Raw genomic sequence first — 17,550 nt, 5'->3', positions numbered from 1 at the left:
TGAAATTGAAGGCGTGCTCAAGAAATAGTGACCTTGCCCCCTCCCCGCTCTGCCGCAGAGGGACTCATGAGGGAGGAGCCCATCCTGAGTGGCCCGGGGCCTGAGGCAGGAAGAGAAGTAGGGACTTGGGGGTGGGGAGCCCCAGCAGGGCAGGGGAACCACTGCCACCAGCCAGGACACCACTTCCTTAGAAAGGACACAGGGCTGTGAGTCTGGGGCTTCCCACACTTGGGAAGTTTAACTTTCCAAAAATTGTAAAATGAAGTATATAATAAACTCCCCGGGGTTCCTGCATCTACCGCTGACAGAAGAAAACTTCAGAGATGAATAAAGCTTAATAATTATGATTAAATTGAACATTTTAAATAAACTTCTCAAATGTATAAATGTCCTGCAGAAATGAATGCCTTCTAGCAGAAAAGATAAATGAGCGCACAGGAGAAAGGTGAACATGAACAGAACACTGTGAAAACCACTCACTTTATCCTGGAGTTGGTTACAGGTCCTATTTCCTTTCATTAGGGAAGCTTTTCCCACTCCTAGCTTAAGGTGATTAAATGACATGATTATTGTTGTACATAAGACAGGTAACATAATTCCTTTTATTAAAAAAATAAATCCCCAGACACAAACTTTAGGATCTGTCTGGTCTCAGCTTCAGGTATCTGCACATTTCTTGTACTTCCCACAGCTGGACTGACCCCAGCCGGCGGAGGGTGACTGGCGTCACCTCCCAGGCCGAGCCCCACCACATATCTGCCACCCTGTCTAAGGCTCATGACTGAAGTCTGTAGTTGTTGGACAATAGAAACCCTTGGTTTCTCTTTAGCTTACAATAAAGAGGGTAACGTTGAACCCCATGACTCCCCAGCTCTGGCAGTACTTGGGACCCACAGCCAGCAAATAAATGAAAATAAAGTGCTGATACATTTTGACAAATTATAAAATTCAACTCTCAATAGACAGAACAGAGTAATTAAAAACAAGTAAAAAAAACCAAAACTGTGAGCATAGGACTTTTATGAGTATTATAAGAAATAAGGAACGTTTGGAAGAAACTCTCCAAATCATTTTGAAGGGTTTTTAAAACTCACGGAACTAAAATGATAAGGGTTACATCGAGAAATATCTTAAGTGAAGTAGGACATCTCCGGCCATCTGCTTTTCGGGGAAGTCCCATTAAAAGAATCCCCTGAACAAAATCATTTAAAGGCAGAAAGTAAGCTTCCTCTTCATCCCACACCTCTCCAATTATCTACTAAACTTTTCCTAAGAAAGGGAAATTTAGCAACTGAGCGTCTCACCCGAATTTGCAGAATTGCTCAAATTCAGCGAGAGCTCTACAATCTCCACTTGCTGGTTTACAAGCTAGTTCTACAAGGCAGGCAGCAGGTCTTTACTTGCTGGCACAGGAATGCGAGGGGACGGGCGAGGGTGCTGTCACACCCAGCATGTCCCTGCGATAAACTGCTTCCAAACCCCAGGTGGCAGCCACTGGGAGGAACGGAGAGCTGCCCCCAAACTGGCCCCGACTAAACCCTCCCCCCACCCAGGGAAGCAGAAAGGCCAAGAAAACATCGTTACGAGTGAGCCAACAGCAAATACACTCCACATTTGAAAACTTCGTTAAAAATAATAAAAATATACATCAGAAATTGTGACTTACCACCATCAGACACAGTTGCAGACTGAAAGAAAAGAGAGAGAGACATGAGTTAATTGGGCCTCATGACAGGTCAGGAGATGATAGCACGTCCACGTGAGGAGCAAAAGCAGACTCTGGCCGTCCCCGTTCTGGGAGCGGGTGTCCAGGAGACCAGCCGCCTCACTGGGGCGCGTCCCTGCGCTTCCTGGGCGAGCCGGGGAGCAGGCCGGGCGGAAGCAGCCCATCTCCACTTGGGGACAAATCCCAGCACGTTAGACATCGCCGTCTTAGTAACAACCTCGGTGAGAACAGTGTTACAACTTCGGTCTGATCAGCCCCGGCTGGAGTCCGTGAGGCGCACCCACGTCCAGGAGGCAGGCACCCTGCCCACTGTCCGTCCAGGGCCAGGCGCTGCCCTGGGCACATCACAGCCCTGCTCGGCGCTCTCACGCCGAGGCCCGGCCCGCACAGGGGTGAAACCGTCCCGGTGGTAGCAGAGTGGGGGCTCGCCCACAGTCAACCCCGACCACCAGGCCCAGCCACCCTGAGCAGACAGATGGGGACAGGCCAGGACTGGAGGGAGGAGGCCATCGAGGGAGGTCCCGGAACGACAGGCGGGCTGGGCTCCCAAAGAGCTCTGAGCAATTCTCCGATGGGGACAGCTGAGCAAGGCCCCCTGGGGACCCGCCTGTGGGTCAACAGTTCTGAGGTTGCAACCTAGGGAAGGTCACCTGGGACATGGAGGGAGAGGGCTCCGGAGAAGGAGTCGGGAAAGGGAAAAGCTGGGCGGAGCCAGGAGAGGGTGTCGGTGGCACAGACACCAGGGAGCCTTCACCGCGGGAAGGGGAGCGGGTTCAGTGCAGGGCAACCTGCTGCCTTGTTGACATGTCCTGGTCACAGCACAGGCACAGCTCTGAGAGCAGCGGGCAGGCAGGGCCCCAAGGCAGGGACGGGGGCCAGCGGGCCGTTGGTGCGGTGCCGGGCACCGGAGCGGGCATGCTGCCCTCTGCGTCTTTGCCCAGCGCTGGGCTGGGCGCGAGGAAACCTCCCAGCCATGCCCTAAGAATAAACCCACTGCAGAACCCCCAGGCCTTGCATGCCTTCCTCTCTGCAGAGGGAAGGGAGACCGGAGTGCATGGCGTGGGGGGTGAACGGGGAGCCCCTTCACAAGTTCTGGGCCCCCCCAAGAAGCAGAGGTCATGTTTTAAGACCCCTAAGGCCAAAGCCAAACAAGTGAGGACAGAGGTGCCCCAGATTAGCTGCTTCCGGTGGAAGCCCCATCCCCCCGGGGGAGAGAAAGCATGTATTTGTGGCCGAATTTTGAAAAGAGCCACCACGTCAACTGCATCCCCTACTCACTGTTTGGCCCTCCCGTCGCCAGCGCCAGGGCCCCCCAGACCTTGCCTCCTTGACTTCACGGAAGACAAGGGACCCTCTTGGTCGCAGCCCCTCACCTTGTGGGACTTACACCTACCCTCCTGCCCCCAAGGGTCTGTCCTCTGACAGCGAGAAGAAGAGGCTTCCTGACGGTTTTAGGATGGGGCTCGTCAGCGTTTCACACCATCGTGAGCCCTCGGTCAGAAACACTCTGGAACTATAACCTGGGACCTTATCCATATATTTTTCAATAGGAAACACACAGGCTATTGTGGGTCCAGCTTTGAAACCTTCATCTTGCCAGACAGGCGGGCAGTGCGCAGGCCCCAGCGAGCCACCAGCCCTCACACACCAAGGGCCTGGTTTTCACCGGAGAAGCGCGGGGTGCGTCTCCTTCCCAGGGTGGACGAGTGCACTGTGGGAGGCTGTCCTTCTGCCCGTGCTCACGACAAATCACCTACAATCGCGTTGTAAATTAAATAATATCAAAGGCAAATTACTCCCTTGAGATTATGAGAAGAAAATCTGCAAGGCCATACACAAGAGCAGAAATACTATCAATAACAATTTTGAAAACTAAGTCATAAAATGCAAACTCCACAAATGTGAAGGACGTGGCTCACTTCATGTTACGACCATGACTAAAACTAAAGTCTCAGGCTTTAGCGGACTGAACAAAATGCACTAAAAAATCTCACACGCATCCCCAAAATGAACTGAACTCAAGATCCAGGAGACAGGAGTGTGCCTGAAGCCAAGAAGGAGGTGGCAGCTGAGTGCGGGCAGCCCACGGGGAGGCGGGGTGGGCTGGGGAGCGTGGACACGGCGAGCAGGGCGGGCTCAGCGCATCTGAAGAGGCTCCAGCTGCCAGACTCCAGCGTGGGGGGCCACCAGACTCCAGCGTGGGGGGTCCTCCGGTGCAGTGTGAACAGATCCAGGTAAAGTTCCCCAAACGTGCTTTTAGAGCAGTTTTAGATTTATAGACACATTGTGAAGCTAGCACAGAAACAAACATGCTTCCTAACATACTGCTGCTCCACAGAAGCAAGGGGAACCGTGAAGGAGGAGAGAGGGGGAGGGAACGGAGAGCAGCCGGCAGACGCCAAGGCCGCCAGGCGGGACGCAGGGCTGAGCGGCGCGTGTCCACTCACTCGGACGCTCGTGGGGCAAAGAGCCCCAACTCCGGCAGCCACAAACAAAAATCCTCCGGGAAGGCCCACAGGAGTTCCAAGAGTGTGAGCCTGCCCAGACGTGAGCTCACAATTCAAAAATCCCCCCCCCCAAACCCAAGGAAACCCCACCACGAGAAAGAACCAGCAGAAATAGCAATTAACAGAATCTCAGACACTGGAAGGTTCTAATACAGATGTCAAATAACCATGAAATTGTGAAGAAATAAAAGTTGCAATAAAGAAAAGAGGAAGTAAGGTGGTAGATATGAAAAATAACCCAACAGAATGATTGACAATGAAAACTACAACTGCTGAAATTAAACTCTCAGTAGAGAGGTTAACAGAGATTAGAGGTTGAAGAGAAAATTTGGGGATTGGAAGACAGACCTGAAAGACATCACACTGATGGCAGCACAGAGAGGAGGCACAGGAAACAAGCAGCAGAGACTAGGCTGCACTGGGAGGGTGCACAGAGAGGAAATCCTGGCCAGCCTGCAGCAGGGCCAGCGAAACCCCCTCAGGAGTGAGAGCTGCTCTGCCCACAGGCCATCCCTCCGGGAACTTCTCCACGATGCCCACCAGGAAGACGCATCCTGGGTCCAAGTCTCAGTTGTGCCGCATTTTCCAGGAGGGACTCAAAGTCTACAAGCCACAGCCTCAGAGGATGTACTTCCTTCCCTTTCCCCACTTTGGGTAGCTGTCCCAAGAGTGCCTTCCAAGTACTAGGCGTCTGTGGAGCCACAGGCTGGTGGCCTCTGTGTGCTGAGGGTTCTCCCCGAGTAGCCGGATATCCCTGCCCACCCAAGGCCCTAAGCTCTGCACAGAAATCCTTGACGAGAGGCAAGTTCGCTCTGGGATGGCTCCTGACACGAATCAATGCAGAAGGATCACCGGAACTAGGTACGCAGCCCTGCCTCGCGTCTCCCACCTTCTCTGTTATCCTGGCAACTGTCTCCATCCCAACCAGACGTTAATCCGAAAGTAGAGCTCTATGGAGACGCACCTTAATATCACCTGGACACAAAACTACTGTCCCCCTCCAAGTTTCCAAACTTTTGGAGAAGTCGATGATGACTTCCTGACCAGATTACTTAATTTGCAAATAATGTATAATTATCATTAACCTAATTCTTCCATTTACTCTCTAATATTTATTCTATTTATAAGCACACACCTGGGAGTGACAGAGCTGGGCCATCACGTGAACCGACGTGAGATATCCCCCAAAAGGGCCCGCTGGATCCCTAGTCAGCGTCTGATTCCTTGGCCGTTTTGAGAAGGATACGGAAGCAGGCTACGGAGCACATCGCAGGGGCTTCAATATCAGAGGAGGTGAGGCTGAAAGAGGTGACACAGCGCAGCACGGGCAACAGGTGCTGTCACGGGAGGGGGCGGGGGAGGGGGCCAGCGCCTGGCGTCGGGGCAGATGAGACGGTGCAGGCAAGCAACCTGCCGACAACAGCCTTGGGGGAAAGGCAGGCCACCCCCAAATCGCTTCTATTGACCTTGGGATCGGCACGTCCAATTCTGACCCACTTACCCTTGTTGAGCCTGGCTTGCACTTTTCAAGCACATCCTGGTTGACGGGGGAAGCCTCGAAAATGGCAAACATTCAGAAACCCCCACAGATAATTCCCAGAGAAGATCCCCCACAAAGGGTGAGAAGGACCAACTGCAGCTCAACGTGACTTTTAAAGTTAGGCATCCCCCAATTTCCTGGCCTGCTTAGACCACTATAAACATTTTCACAAACTAAAACTTAACTCGCCTAACGTTTGTTCTCATACTCAGTATAATTTGTATCAACGTGTTTTCATTAGCCTGTACTTCTTGGGTTCTTCCCACATTCCCGTATCACACGCTCTTCTTATAAAAAGTGCAGCTGCAGAAAACAAGCTGCCGGTTAAAAGGAACTAGGTACGGAACTACCCAGAAGGAACTAGTTCCTTCCCAGCCGGAAAGTGAGCATTTTTCTGTGCTTACAGTTTAAACACATACCATAACTAAACAGCGCTAAAAAGGTCTATGATATGTCTCCAAGACTGGGGTTTACGCTAACGTAAATACACTTGCTTTTAAAAACTTACAAAGTATTTAGACACGTAATTTAAGTCCAAACAATCTCCATGCCTCAGGTCAGCCTCTTACACCTGAGAGCTCAGTGTGAGCTGATTTGGAACTACTCCCAGCAGGAAATGTGTCTGGGCCACACGTGTGCACAGATATTTTATTTTTAATTAATGTTTTGAACGTTCTAGGTAATTTCTATGAAGAGTGCTATATGATTCTGGTTTATCAAGGCCGAGTCTGTCAGTGACATTTGACAATAGCAGTTATGAGAATATATCATTTCCTAATGACACGGTACATGGTAATATACAGATATATATTTTCAATTTTGAGCTACTGACAAAATTTCCTACTTTGAACATAAGAAATATTAAATAACCATCTCTGGTTCTTAAAATAAGAGACCAAAGGCTTGTAACTTGCCTAAACGTTTTGAAAAAAGAGATAATCCCAATGATGAAAAGCCTTAAGAATCTAACAATTCAATTTGCATCTAATTTATATTCATTTGGCCTTTTAAAAGCTTGATCCTCTAAGTTGTTTTTTTTTTTAATATTTATTTATTTGATTTTTATTTGGCTGCACCGGGTCTTAGTTGAGGCATGCGAGATCTTTAGTTGCGGCATGAGAACCCTTAGTTGCGGCATGTGGGATCTAGTTCCCTGACCAGGGATCAAACCCAGACCCCCTGCATTGGGAGCGCGGAGTCTTAGCCAGTGGACCACCAGGGAAGTCCCGATCGTCTAAGTTTTAAAGCGACTGCTCGCTGGACGGAGCACAGAAGAGAGCAGGGGGTATGGGGCAGGAAGACCACAAGGGGCGGGATGAAGGGCCATCGGACAAGGGATGGAGGGCCACTCCGCTGGTCCTACCCACACGCCAGCCCGCCCTCTGCCTAGAGCTCAGGGGCCTTCACAGCAGGCCACGACCCCCCACGGAGCCATCAAATCAATTCAGCGCATCGTTAGCAGCATTTGTGAAGAGATGAGACAAGATGGGATAGAACAATGTGAAAGCAAAACACCACGAATGCCCGGGGTCTCCGCTGTTTTAGAGCCCGGCCTCAGAGCTGCACGTCTGCGTGCACGCGAGCACACACACCCCGTGTGTCCTGATGTGACACGCATCCCCTGCGCGGGCTGTAGTCCTGGGGTGGTGCGTGGAGAGCACCTGTGCAAACGTGGGGAAGCCGTCTGTGAACAGCTCTGAGAGCAGAGAGGCAACCTCTCCCTCCCCTTGGCCTGGAGCACCCCATCTGGTCCCTAGCGCTCACCTGCAGCCTCACCTGGAGAGCCCTACCTGGGCTGCAGCTTCACCCACGCCTTCTCCAGCGAAGCCTTCCACAGCCATGACGCCCTGTACTCCAGTTTCATACAGGACACGGGGTGACCTCCCATAGACCTCGAGGGGCCCGAACCAAAGGGGCAGTGCCCGCGCCCCAGCCCACCCTGGATCCACAGCATTGCACACACACACCCCGCACTGTTCCTTCCCAGCAGTTTCAGCCAGAGATAGCTGGACGCAAGGCTCACGTGCAGCAAGGAAGAGTTCTAGGTTCAAACCACGACTTTACAGCAGAGGGTCTCTGCGAGCCAGAGGCTGCGGTGACAGCAGGACGACAGCACCACAGGTGTGTTCAGTGCTGCCCAGCGACCAGCGGGGCGGCCGGACACAAGGCGGGCCGGGGCTCACCAGGCAGCTCACGGCGCTTCCTGGGAGGGGTGGGGACAGGCAGTGGGGGCCTGCAGTCGGAGGGCGCAGGGGCCCCAGCTCAGAATGCAATCTGTGCGTCTCCTGTGTGTGTGTGTGTGTGTGTGTGTGTGTGTGTGTGTGTGTGTGTCCCAAAGAGCTCTTCAATCTCCAATAAAATCAGAAGAAACCGAAAACCCACAATCACAGCATTTTCCTAAGAATTTAACAGCTAGTATTGCCACTGTGCCCTTGGAGAAGCCTCAGATCATTCATTACAAAAACTTAAAAGCCCAAAGGAACACGGACGAGGTAACAGACGGGCGCCACACCAACGCTAGGGGTTTGGGGTGAGCATCCAACTTTACACGAGAACCCTCTGGCCTCACTGCTGAAATGAAGACAAAGATCCCCTCCACACTGGCCAGCCCAGCGGAAGAAAGACCCACATCCCCACTGTGTAGACAGGGCGGGAAGTCTCAGAGGGTCTGGGACAACTTTCACGTCTGCATCCCCACAGGACAGCCGGACTCCTGCAAGTCAAGTTAACGTAAACGCTGGCCTCCTGGGATGTCCTGGGCAGGAAGTGGCACTGAGTATAGCCTGAGACAGGCTCGCTCACCGGGAGCTCCTTCTGGATAGTCCACAGAATCCGAAGCCCCCTCTCTTCTGAACTTGGAGCCCAAACCCAGGAAACGTTTGAAACGTTTTCTCACGGAGGCCGAGGTGCAGCCACCACTTGAAAACCTCTGCTCGGCGGAGCTGGAGCCCCTGCTCCCCAGGCGGGCCAGGGGCAGTGGCAGGGGGCGCCGGCCCTGGGGTCAGGGAGCGTGGGAAGTGGGGAACACGCTGGGGCGGCTTCCACTCACTCAACAGAACGCGCGCTCCTCCAGACGCAGGGTGCCTGCCACAAACCTGCAACCCAGGAGCTTATGCGAGGGGCTGGAGATCAATCCAGAAAGTCAAGTCCCCGCCGTCCCGGGGAGGCAGGTGTCCCGGAACGCATGGCACAGAAGGGGGCCGACGTGGGGCAGAGCGAGCGGGGCCCCCAGGGCCCCAGGCAGGGGCCAGCGGGCGAGGAAGTATAAGGTCAGACAGACTTGGAGGGTCTCGGAGGGTCGAGCCCAGGGGCCTGCTGACTGCAGGGCTCCGGGGTCGGGGACCCCGGTAGGAGCAGGGCTGGGCCCTTCCCCCAGGCCTCCCGCACGTCCTAAGGGACGCATCTCCAGATCTGCAGAGGTGGGGCGGGGAGGGCAGCCTCGAAGTAGCAGCGGGATGCTGGGACGCAGACAGGTCCTGCTGTTTCAGGAGGAGGTGGGCCCAGCTTCCACACCTGCCAGATGAGAACCGTGTGCTCAGAGTCGATGGGAGAAGCGCTCACTGAGGGGACCTGGGAGAAAGGAGCCGCCTGCGGCCACGCAAACAAACAAGAGAAAGGAGGGACAGGACGCAGGGGAAGCCCAGTTCCAGGTGACCCAGCCCCTTACAGAAGAAAGGGAAGATGTGAACAAAAGGGAAGATGATCGTTTCCTTCAAGTATACTAGGAGGCCTTCTACAGATAACAAGAATCAGAGCATTAAAAAGGGAGAAAAGAATTTGTGCAGCCCACAGATCAAGTGGGGTACAGTGGACGGTCCTGGGCAGACCGAAGCCACTGTCCCATGCAGTTTTCAGGTGAAGAGGCCTGGGGCAGAGCAAGCCTGAGCGACTGGGGTGCACCCAGCATGACGGGATGCCCGCTGGCAAAGACCGCTGGACACGCAGCCCGGTGCCACCCCGGCTCTGGTCAGGACCACCCAGGGCGGCAGAAGCAGGAGAAGCCGACGTGGGGGGAGAGGCCCGTGAGCACAAGTCAGCTCATCTGAGCTAAAAAGAAACTCGGTCAACTGAAGGGCTCCCTGACAGCCCATGAAGCTTCTCCCGGAGAGGTTCAGAGAGAGCGGGCCCCGCGCCTCAGACACGCCAGCCCACAGAAGGGCGCGAGCTCAGATCTGCCCCTGCCCACGCCGCCCGCAGCCAGCAGAGGGCCAGCCGGGGTCCTGGCGTGCGCTCTGCAGGGAAGGGAGCAGCGGCCCACGCCTGGCCACCCTGCGCCTCCCACTTTAGGTCCTCACTGCCCCAGCACACGGAGCTGCCTTCCTCCAGGGCTCCTCCCCGGGACGCACTGCTCAGCGTCGCATCCCCTCAGCTGCGCCTGGACCGCGCCATCCGCTCAGCGGGCGCCCGCCGCCTTGGCCGCCATGCAGCCCGCCCGCTGCGGCCGGTCCTGACACCTCCCTGCTCAGCGCCGCCCAGAAAAGACTACTGTACCGTTTTTTACAGGGCAGCCTTTATTTTCAAATCCCACCCAGAGCCCAGCGCACGCAGGGATGCAGCCCCTGGTGTCAGGCAAGCTCTCTCCCCGGGACTCCAGAGCCCAGAGGCACCTGCCTGGGCAGAGGGAAGGCCGCACGGAGCTGCCACACCCGACTCTCCCAAAGACCGCCCGAGTGCGACGCGGCAGAACCTGTATGCACGCCCGGGACCCACAGGGCTGAGCGCCCTCCCGGAGCAGCCGCGCCACCGGAGCGGACGCCCAGGCGGGCCGGACATCTCCGCCCGGCGGCACGGGGTGCTGTGGACACGGACTGTGGGTCTGGCGCAGTGAGAGCAGAGCGGGGACGCAGGGTCAGGGTGGCCGAGGTGGTGCCCACGGCGGTGCCCGGGGCCCCCGACCTCACGGGGGCTGCTCCCACAGCCCAGAAGGCGGTGTGGAGCCTGCCGCTGGCTGCGGTGGCGCGGGGTCACCAAGCTCTCCGGCCCGGCCCTCTGCTTGGCAGGGCTGCCTCGCCGGACGGCACATGGCCAATTCTGTCGCAGCCCTCCTGGGCCGCGGCCCAGCCACAGCGCGGAGCACCGCCGCGGCCCCCCACCCCAGTGAGCCAGTCAGACACGGCAGGGGCGCTCGGGCACCGCTCCAAGGTCCGCAAGGGGGTCCAGAGAGGGAGCCCACTAAGCCTTCCTTCTTCCCGCAACGATTTCTCGCGCCTCCTCAATATGCGATCTTACTAGCCCCCGAGGCTGTAACAGCCCATCGCAGTGTGGTTTAAATATGATGATCGCGTTGTTTTGGCAAACGGGCAGATACATTTCAAAGTCTACTTATGTTGGACCTCATTCCTAAAAGATGGGGAGGGCTTCCCTGGTGGCGCAGTGGTTGAGAGTCCGCCTGCCGATGCAGGGGACACAGGTTCATGCCCCGGTCCGGGAAAATCCCACATGCTACGGAGCGGCTGGGCCCGTGAGCCATGGCCGCTGGGCCTGCGCATCCGGAGCCTGTGCTCCGCAACGGGAGAGGCCACAACGGTGAGAGGCCCGCATACCGCAAAAAAAAAAAAAGATGGGGAAACCAACAGGTTCATCTGGCCAGTGAGGGCCTCGCGTTCCTGCCGGGTCCGCATCCATCAGCTTCCCTGTGCGCTTCTTAGATGGCTACGGGAGATGTATCCTCTCAAGGCTCACGGGTTCTCCTCTCCAAGATGAAAGGCGCTACGAGAGACACAGCGCCCTTCACAAGTCATGGCTTTCCTTGAGCACATGCACACTGTGGACGGGGCCCTAGGGCTCCTGTGACACACCCATGGGTAGAAATGGACAATCTGAGGCTCAGGGGAGGCACAGAGCTGGCAAGGGGAGGGCGGCCTTCCCACACGGGCCCCCCAGCCCTACTGCCCTTCACCCCAAGACGTCTCTCACTAGGACTGACCTGGAGGCCACGGCGCTTTCTGCCCCCTTTCCCACCGGCCAGGCAGAGCCGGCCAGACCCGGAGGACTGCACACTGCCCTACCACCTTCCAGCCCATTTCCTATTGCTTAAAATATGACCTTACCAACCAGATTTTGTTATTTGCTGGGTTGAGCATTTGCAAAATTCCAAAATGAATCCAAATCGTTTATGTAGGCAAGTGAAAGGCAGATTTCTAGTGATTTTTTTTTCACTCAAAAAACATTTTCTAAAACTTGCTTCTATATACCACGGGAACGAAAATGCAGCCTACATATATGTACAAGTTAGTAACTGGTCGATTGGTGCATACATCGGACACAGTGCATCCAAGGTTCCCTCTTCCACCAGGACGTGAAATGGAACGGACAGGAAACGTCAGTACTCCTGCAGAGAGGGCCAGAGGCAGGCAGGCAGCAGGCTCTCCCGTAAACATCGAAGCCGCCAGCCCACCCTCTCAAGTGAGCTTTATCAGTACAAGGAGTTTTCAAACTACATAGTAAATATTTTTAAAATCCATTAAAATCTGCACTTCCTTCACAGGCAGGACTCTTGGCCTGTCCAGCAGACCTACTTCTATTTTCTATTTAAAGGGAATGAGGCAGTCATTTTCCTAAACCCAACACCAAACCAGTCACTTCTGAACAAGGAGTCCCTCCTGCTGTTCTCTACAGCAGGCTCTACTAGACGCCAGGAGAGCACCTTTAAGATGAAACAACTCTCAGAAAAGAATGACTTTAAACTGGTCCCCAGTCACTGGGAACAAGCTTTTGTAAGTAATTTAAATTTATGTTTGCCTTTACATCAACACAGCACAGCCACGAGAGGAAAGTAAACATTATTTTCTTAATTTAATCTCAAATCTTTTAAAAACATTTTATAGTAAGTTCAACTCTATAAGCTTAGATACTAATCAATCATTCCACACGACTGCCAGTAAGTAGTTCCCCGTGTATGTATATGAAGCAGAACCAGCTCATTACAGTTTAAAATGCGAGATCTATGCAACCAGACCACTTGGCTGTACAGCCGACACTAACACGCTGTAAATCCATTTTAAAAAAGAAAACTACACTTCAATTTAAAACAAGAGAAAATGTTAGCTATGAAACAGTAATTTAAAGAGTAAGAAAAATTGTAATACAGGTATCTGGTCGAAACTGAATATCTCAACACAATTAATTCACTCATCTTCAAAATCTATCACAATCACGATGGTAAGGGCAAGGAAACACGGATGCTCTCTGTAAGGCTGACTTAGGACGCGGGCAGCGTCCCCCCGAAAGGTTGGGGGGGGACCCGGTGTGACCGACCCCCCAACGCAGCCTCGCTCTGGGTGTTGGTCTGTGGTCCCAGAGCCGGGCTTTTTCCTCCACGGGACTCACTTCAGGCTCCACGATGTAGACACAAGAAAGACATTTTCAAAGTTTACACTTAAAAGCTACCATTCTCTAAACAGGCTGAAAATAAAGCAGTAACCAAGATGCCAAGTTTCCTTTAAACAATTCCGTTTAAGTGACGAGAAACATCTGGAGTTGCTTACCTGCTGACTGTTTAAAACGTGAGTCTCCTTTGGCAACCCTTTTTCCAAATTCATCTTAAGACAGGAGAACTTCTGACCCGCACCAGGCACGCAGCTCTAAAACACACCATGCAGCCCCGCCGCACGCCTGTGCACGTCAGAAAGTTTAAAGACATTTCAGATGAAGTTCCATCCTGCTCCCTCCGTAACCCATGGCAACAGGACACTGCAGGAAGCTGTTGTTTGCCAGGGATTCAGACTCTATCTCAATTGTCTCGTACAAAGAAAAAAAAAATCCGTTTACATAAATCACGCTGTGAGATCATTTTAAAAGTATTTCCTCTACCAAATCAGAAGAATAAACCTTCAGCTGATAGGGGTAATCGCTCAGTCGGCACAGCAGCTGCAGAGAATTTGTTTTTAGCAGCGTGGTGCAGTGCGCCGGCTAATTACAGAGGCTCACGAGTCTATTGTGAGCTCCACGTGCACGCGTGTGCAGGGCCAGCCCTGGGAACCTGCCGTGTTCCTAAGACCTGTCTCGGGGCCTCGGCCCCCGCTCCACGATCTGCCGTCTGCCTCCCAACACCTGACACAACCTGAACGCGAGGGGGCCATGGCAGGTCCTGGTTTTAAAAGGCAAGAAGGAAAGAAAAAGAAAACTGTTTCCAGAACCTAGGTATCACTGAAGAGCTACCTGCTAGCTTTCTGGACATTCGGGATAAACTGGTCTCCCCAAGGTGCTTCCCTGTCAAAACCTCTCCGCAGCAGGTGCCCGGGGTCTCGTCTGAGGGGCTCCAGGAACGGCCCTCATTCCTGGCGTGTTAGACCAGGAGGACCTCGGCACGCATCCTGTCCAGGGCTGTGGGCGCAGTGGTGCCCGTGGGCCAGCGGGCGGGGATGATGGCCTGGGGCTGGGGGTCAGGCTGCCAGCCGGAACGCGCCGAGCCCACCGTACTCTGTTTCCGTGGGAGAAACTCGCACACGGCCAGCGTGAGTGTTCTGTGCACGGGCAGAACTCTCAGAGATAACCAGCGGGCACTGGCTCGGGCTTCCTCAGACAGGCTTTCTCACACAATCAATGTACGGAAGCAGGAGAGGGGAAGGAGCAGAGGCTGCCACGGTCACCCTCTCTGCCACCACGGAGCACAGGAACAGGCCAATGGGGGATGCCGGGGGCTGTGATGAGCCAGCAAGGGGGGTGGGGGAGACCTCGCCGGCTGGCGGACAGCGGGGGAGGGCTGTGTGGAGGGGCAGGGAGGGGACCCGCAGCCCCACCTCTCCCTCTGTGCAGCTGCCCCTGCCCCGGGAGGGGGGCTCCAGGACATAAGAAGCCACTCCTTCCAGCTCCCGGGGTCCCCGGTGCCCGCCTGGCCTGGAGGGGCTTCGAACCCTCTCCTTGGCAGGGCCTCATCTTAAAGAAAGGGGGGGCGCCCTTACAAACGAGGCCCTCTGGGCACACAGACGCCACGGCGGGAGGAGCTGCGAGGTACGCGCTGCAGGCCTGCAGGGCTGAGACACGGCGCTAGACACAGCGACATCCTTTCCACTGCCCAGCCTCCCCTTCCAGCACGTACACACGCACACATGCACCCATCCACGTGCACACCTTCACACGCGCACACACGCACCCATCCACGTGCACACCTTCACACACGCACACACACCCATCCACATGCACACCTGCACACACCCATCCACGTGCACACCTGCACACACGCACCCATCCACAGGCACACGTGCACACAAGCACATGTCCAGAGAAAACCCGCTGGAGGGCTCTGGAAAGACAACCATGGGGTTTTCAGTGATCAGTTGAGCCCGTGACTCTGTGACCTGATCATCCTCCTCGCTGATTTCCGAGGGGCCTGTACTAATTCACAGGGTTTTGGCGGAGGTGCTGGCCTCCCAGCCAGAGCGGGGGCCAGCAGCATCCTAGCCCCAAAGGCCCACCAGACAGACCCTGGAGATGACCACCAGGGACCAAGACGGGAAACAGACTGCAGGACAGGCCACGCCCACAGGGCAAGCAAAGGACCTCCTGGGACCCTGGGAAAACCTAGCACCCAGGTGCTGGGCCGCCCAGGTTACCACTTCGGTGTCAAACTTGTCTTTATTTTAATCATTTCAGACAGAAATATATGTGTCCCTGCAGAAGCAGAACAATTTCACTTTGCGTGTTTATCACTTTCAGCCCAAAAAGCAGCCCAGGACCATCAGGGTCCAGGTGCAGCTGTCCCCTCTGGGTTCTTCTGTCCCTCAGGCTTTCTCTGTCTCCTCCTTTGCTGTCCGTAAGGCAAAGAGAGGAAGGGGTGGGGCGAGAATCTGGCCACAGACTCCCCGGTACTAGATGGTGTCCTGGGCAGCCCAGAGCCCAGCTCACTTCCTGGGGAAAGAGAGGTGCCCGGAGCTCCTGGAACAAGTGACCAGGACATTCTGAGCACCAACCACACCCACCATCGCATCCTCCTTATTCTGGTGGGAGTGTTGACCCGGGGCCACAAAGCCCAGCACAGCCCCCGACAAACCCAGCAAGTGCTGGTTCGGGCAGGAGAAGAAAAGGCTGGTGGCAGCAGACGGCGTGGAGCTGCCCAGCTCAGCCTTGACAGGACAGCCCCCTCTGTGAGCTGAGGCCAGCCACCCTGTTGGCGCCTCCACAAGAGAGCAAACGGCTGGAAAGCAGGGGGGTCTGGGGGGCACCCCAGCCTGGAAGCCCGACGACAGCACCCGCGGGCGAGTCCTGCAGCTGGAGGAACACAGAGGCCTCTATTCCCTGGGGCCGCACCTGCCCGGGGGTCCGTCCTGAGCTAAAAATGGCATGAGAGTCCCTGTGGGGTGCGCAGACCCGGGTCAGGGCAGCTCAGGGAGTATGCTGGGGAGGTGTTCCGGCCAGAAGGGACAGATGAGAGGGAGGGGAGGGCATCCAGCGGGAACTGGGGACCCTGGCGAGCTGCATCCCCGGGCCAGGGGCTGCAGGTGGGGTCTCAGGGCCAAAGAGCTCCTTCTTCGTTGTGGGTTCCTTGCAGAGTCACCTGTCTCCCCAGGAGCCTCTCACCAGTCACCATCCCCCGCCCCACACCACTGCTGGAAAAGGGAGGGCACATTCTCCTTAATACCCTGGACCCACCAGGGCTTCCCGAGGCTTCCGCCCAGCCCCGGGCACAGTTGGGCCTGGAGGGGACAGACACGCGCTTTACTCAAGGTTCGAAGTAACCAAGGGAGATGAGCGCAGACAAGCTCAGAGACAGGCCTGCGTCAGCCTGCCCGGCCCCTCGCCCCTTCACGAGGGCAAGGAGGCCGGCGAGGGCCAGACCACCCTCACTCGGGGATGCCCAGGCTTCCCAAGGAAGAGGCTAAGTGGGTAAAAGGCACAACCGGAGGAGGGTGCACAGCGAGCGTGGTGACCGCCGTGGGGAGATGCTCAGGAAACGCGGCCTCACCTGCCATCCCAGCTCCTCACCCCAGGCCTCCTGCGGCCGCCTCAGGGCCTCGGCTGTGACCCCTGTGGGCGGGGACCCTCGAGTCTCCCCACAGCGCTGCCGAGGTGAGAAGTCTGACCATGCGCCATCTACCTGGCCCAAGCCCCCCACTCCCCAACCCCTCCCCTCACCCGAACCACCATGCGGCCCAAAGGGTGACCCTAACTGTCCCCCCTTCCTGCCCCGACACCCCTACTGCTCATTCTCGGCTTAGCAGCCGGAGGGACCCTTTCCAAACCCTGAAGCTGCCCTGCCCACCTCCTACCCATCCACAGCACCTGTGCCCCACCTCCCGCCCCTCATGTCCATCCATCCCTGCTGGGAGGCCAGCTCCTCCGGGGCAGGGGTTGGTGTCAGTTTTGTCCAGTGCTGTCCACAGAGCCAGAATAACGTCAGCACACAGTAGGCGTTCAAAAACCAGTCACTGAATGAGGAGACACTCAAGGTACTGAGAAAACCTAGTATACGTCCCTGAGTTAATAGGATCTTAAAGAGAATTAAGATCATTTCCTATGTGCATAGTTTAAAGAGAAGACTAGCATGTCAAAAACCAAAAAAAGCAAAAACTGGCGGTCCAGTCGTTAAGACTCCGCGCGTCCAATGCAGGGGAAGCAGGTTCAATCCCTGGTTGGGGAACTAAGATCCCACACGCTGCACAGTGTAGCCAAAAAAAACTAAATAAATTTTTTTAAAAAATAAGCAAAAACTTCAAAGTTAAATTCCCCTAGAAATAGGAAAACAGCAAAAGTAAGAAATGGGTAAAAAGAGCTTGTTTTGAAATGTCTGAGTAGATTTCACCCTGGATAATGGGACTTCTGGAAATCGCCCAGTGTCC

At 55.2% G+C, this 17,550-nt stretch overlaps 1 protein-coding gene across 3 annotated transcripts in view; it reads right to left on the bottom strand.

The window, feature by feature from the left end:
• Positions 1-17,550, bottom strand: part of RGS12 (regulator of G protein signaling 12) — a gene marked incomplete at both ends in the record, with an annotated part of 90,709 nt that overhangs the window by 47,906 nt on the left and 25,253 nt on the right. For all 3 annotated transcript variants that reach the window (XM_082837970.1, XM_082837971.1, XM_082837972.1), the window contains one exon: positions 1,667-1,688. In XM_082837970.1, coding sequence (XP_082694096.1) covers positions 1,667-1,688 — 22 coding nt within the window. The remainder of the gene's footprint in view (positions 1-1,666; positions 1,689-17,550) is intronic.

The sequence above is a fragment of the Leucopleurus acutus genome (genome assembly GCF_964270905.1).
Source record: "Leucopleurus acutus genome assembly, chromosome: 4".
Taxonomy (NCBI): domain Eukaryota; kingdom Metazoa; phylum Chordata; class Mammalia; order Artiodactyla; family Delphinidae; genus Leucopleurus; species Leucopleurus acutus.
Note: the sequence above shows the minus strand (reverse complement) of the source record. Positions and strands in the feature narration are given on the sequence as shown.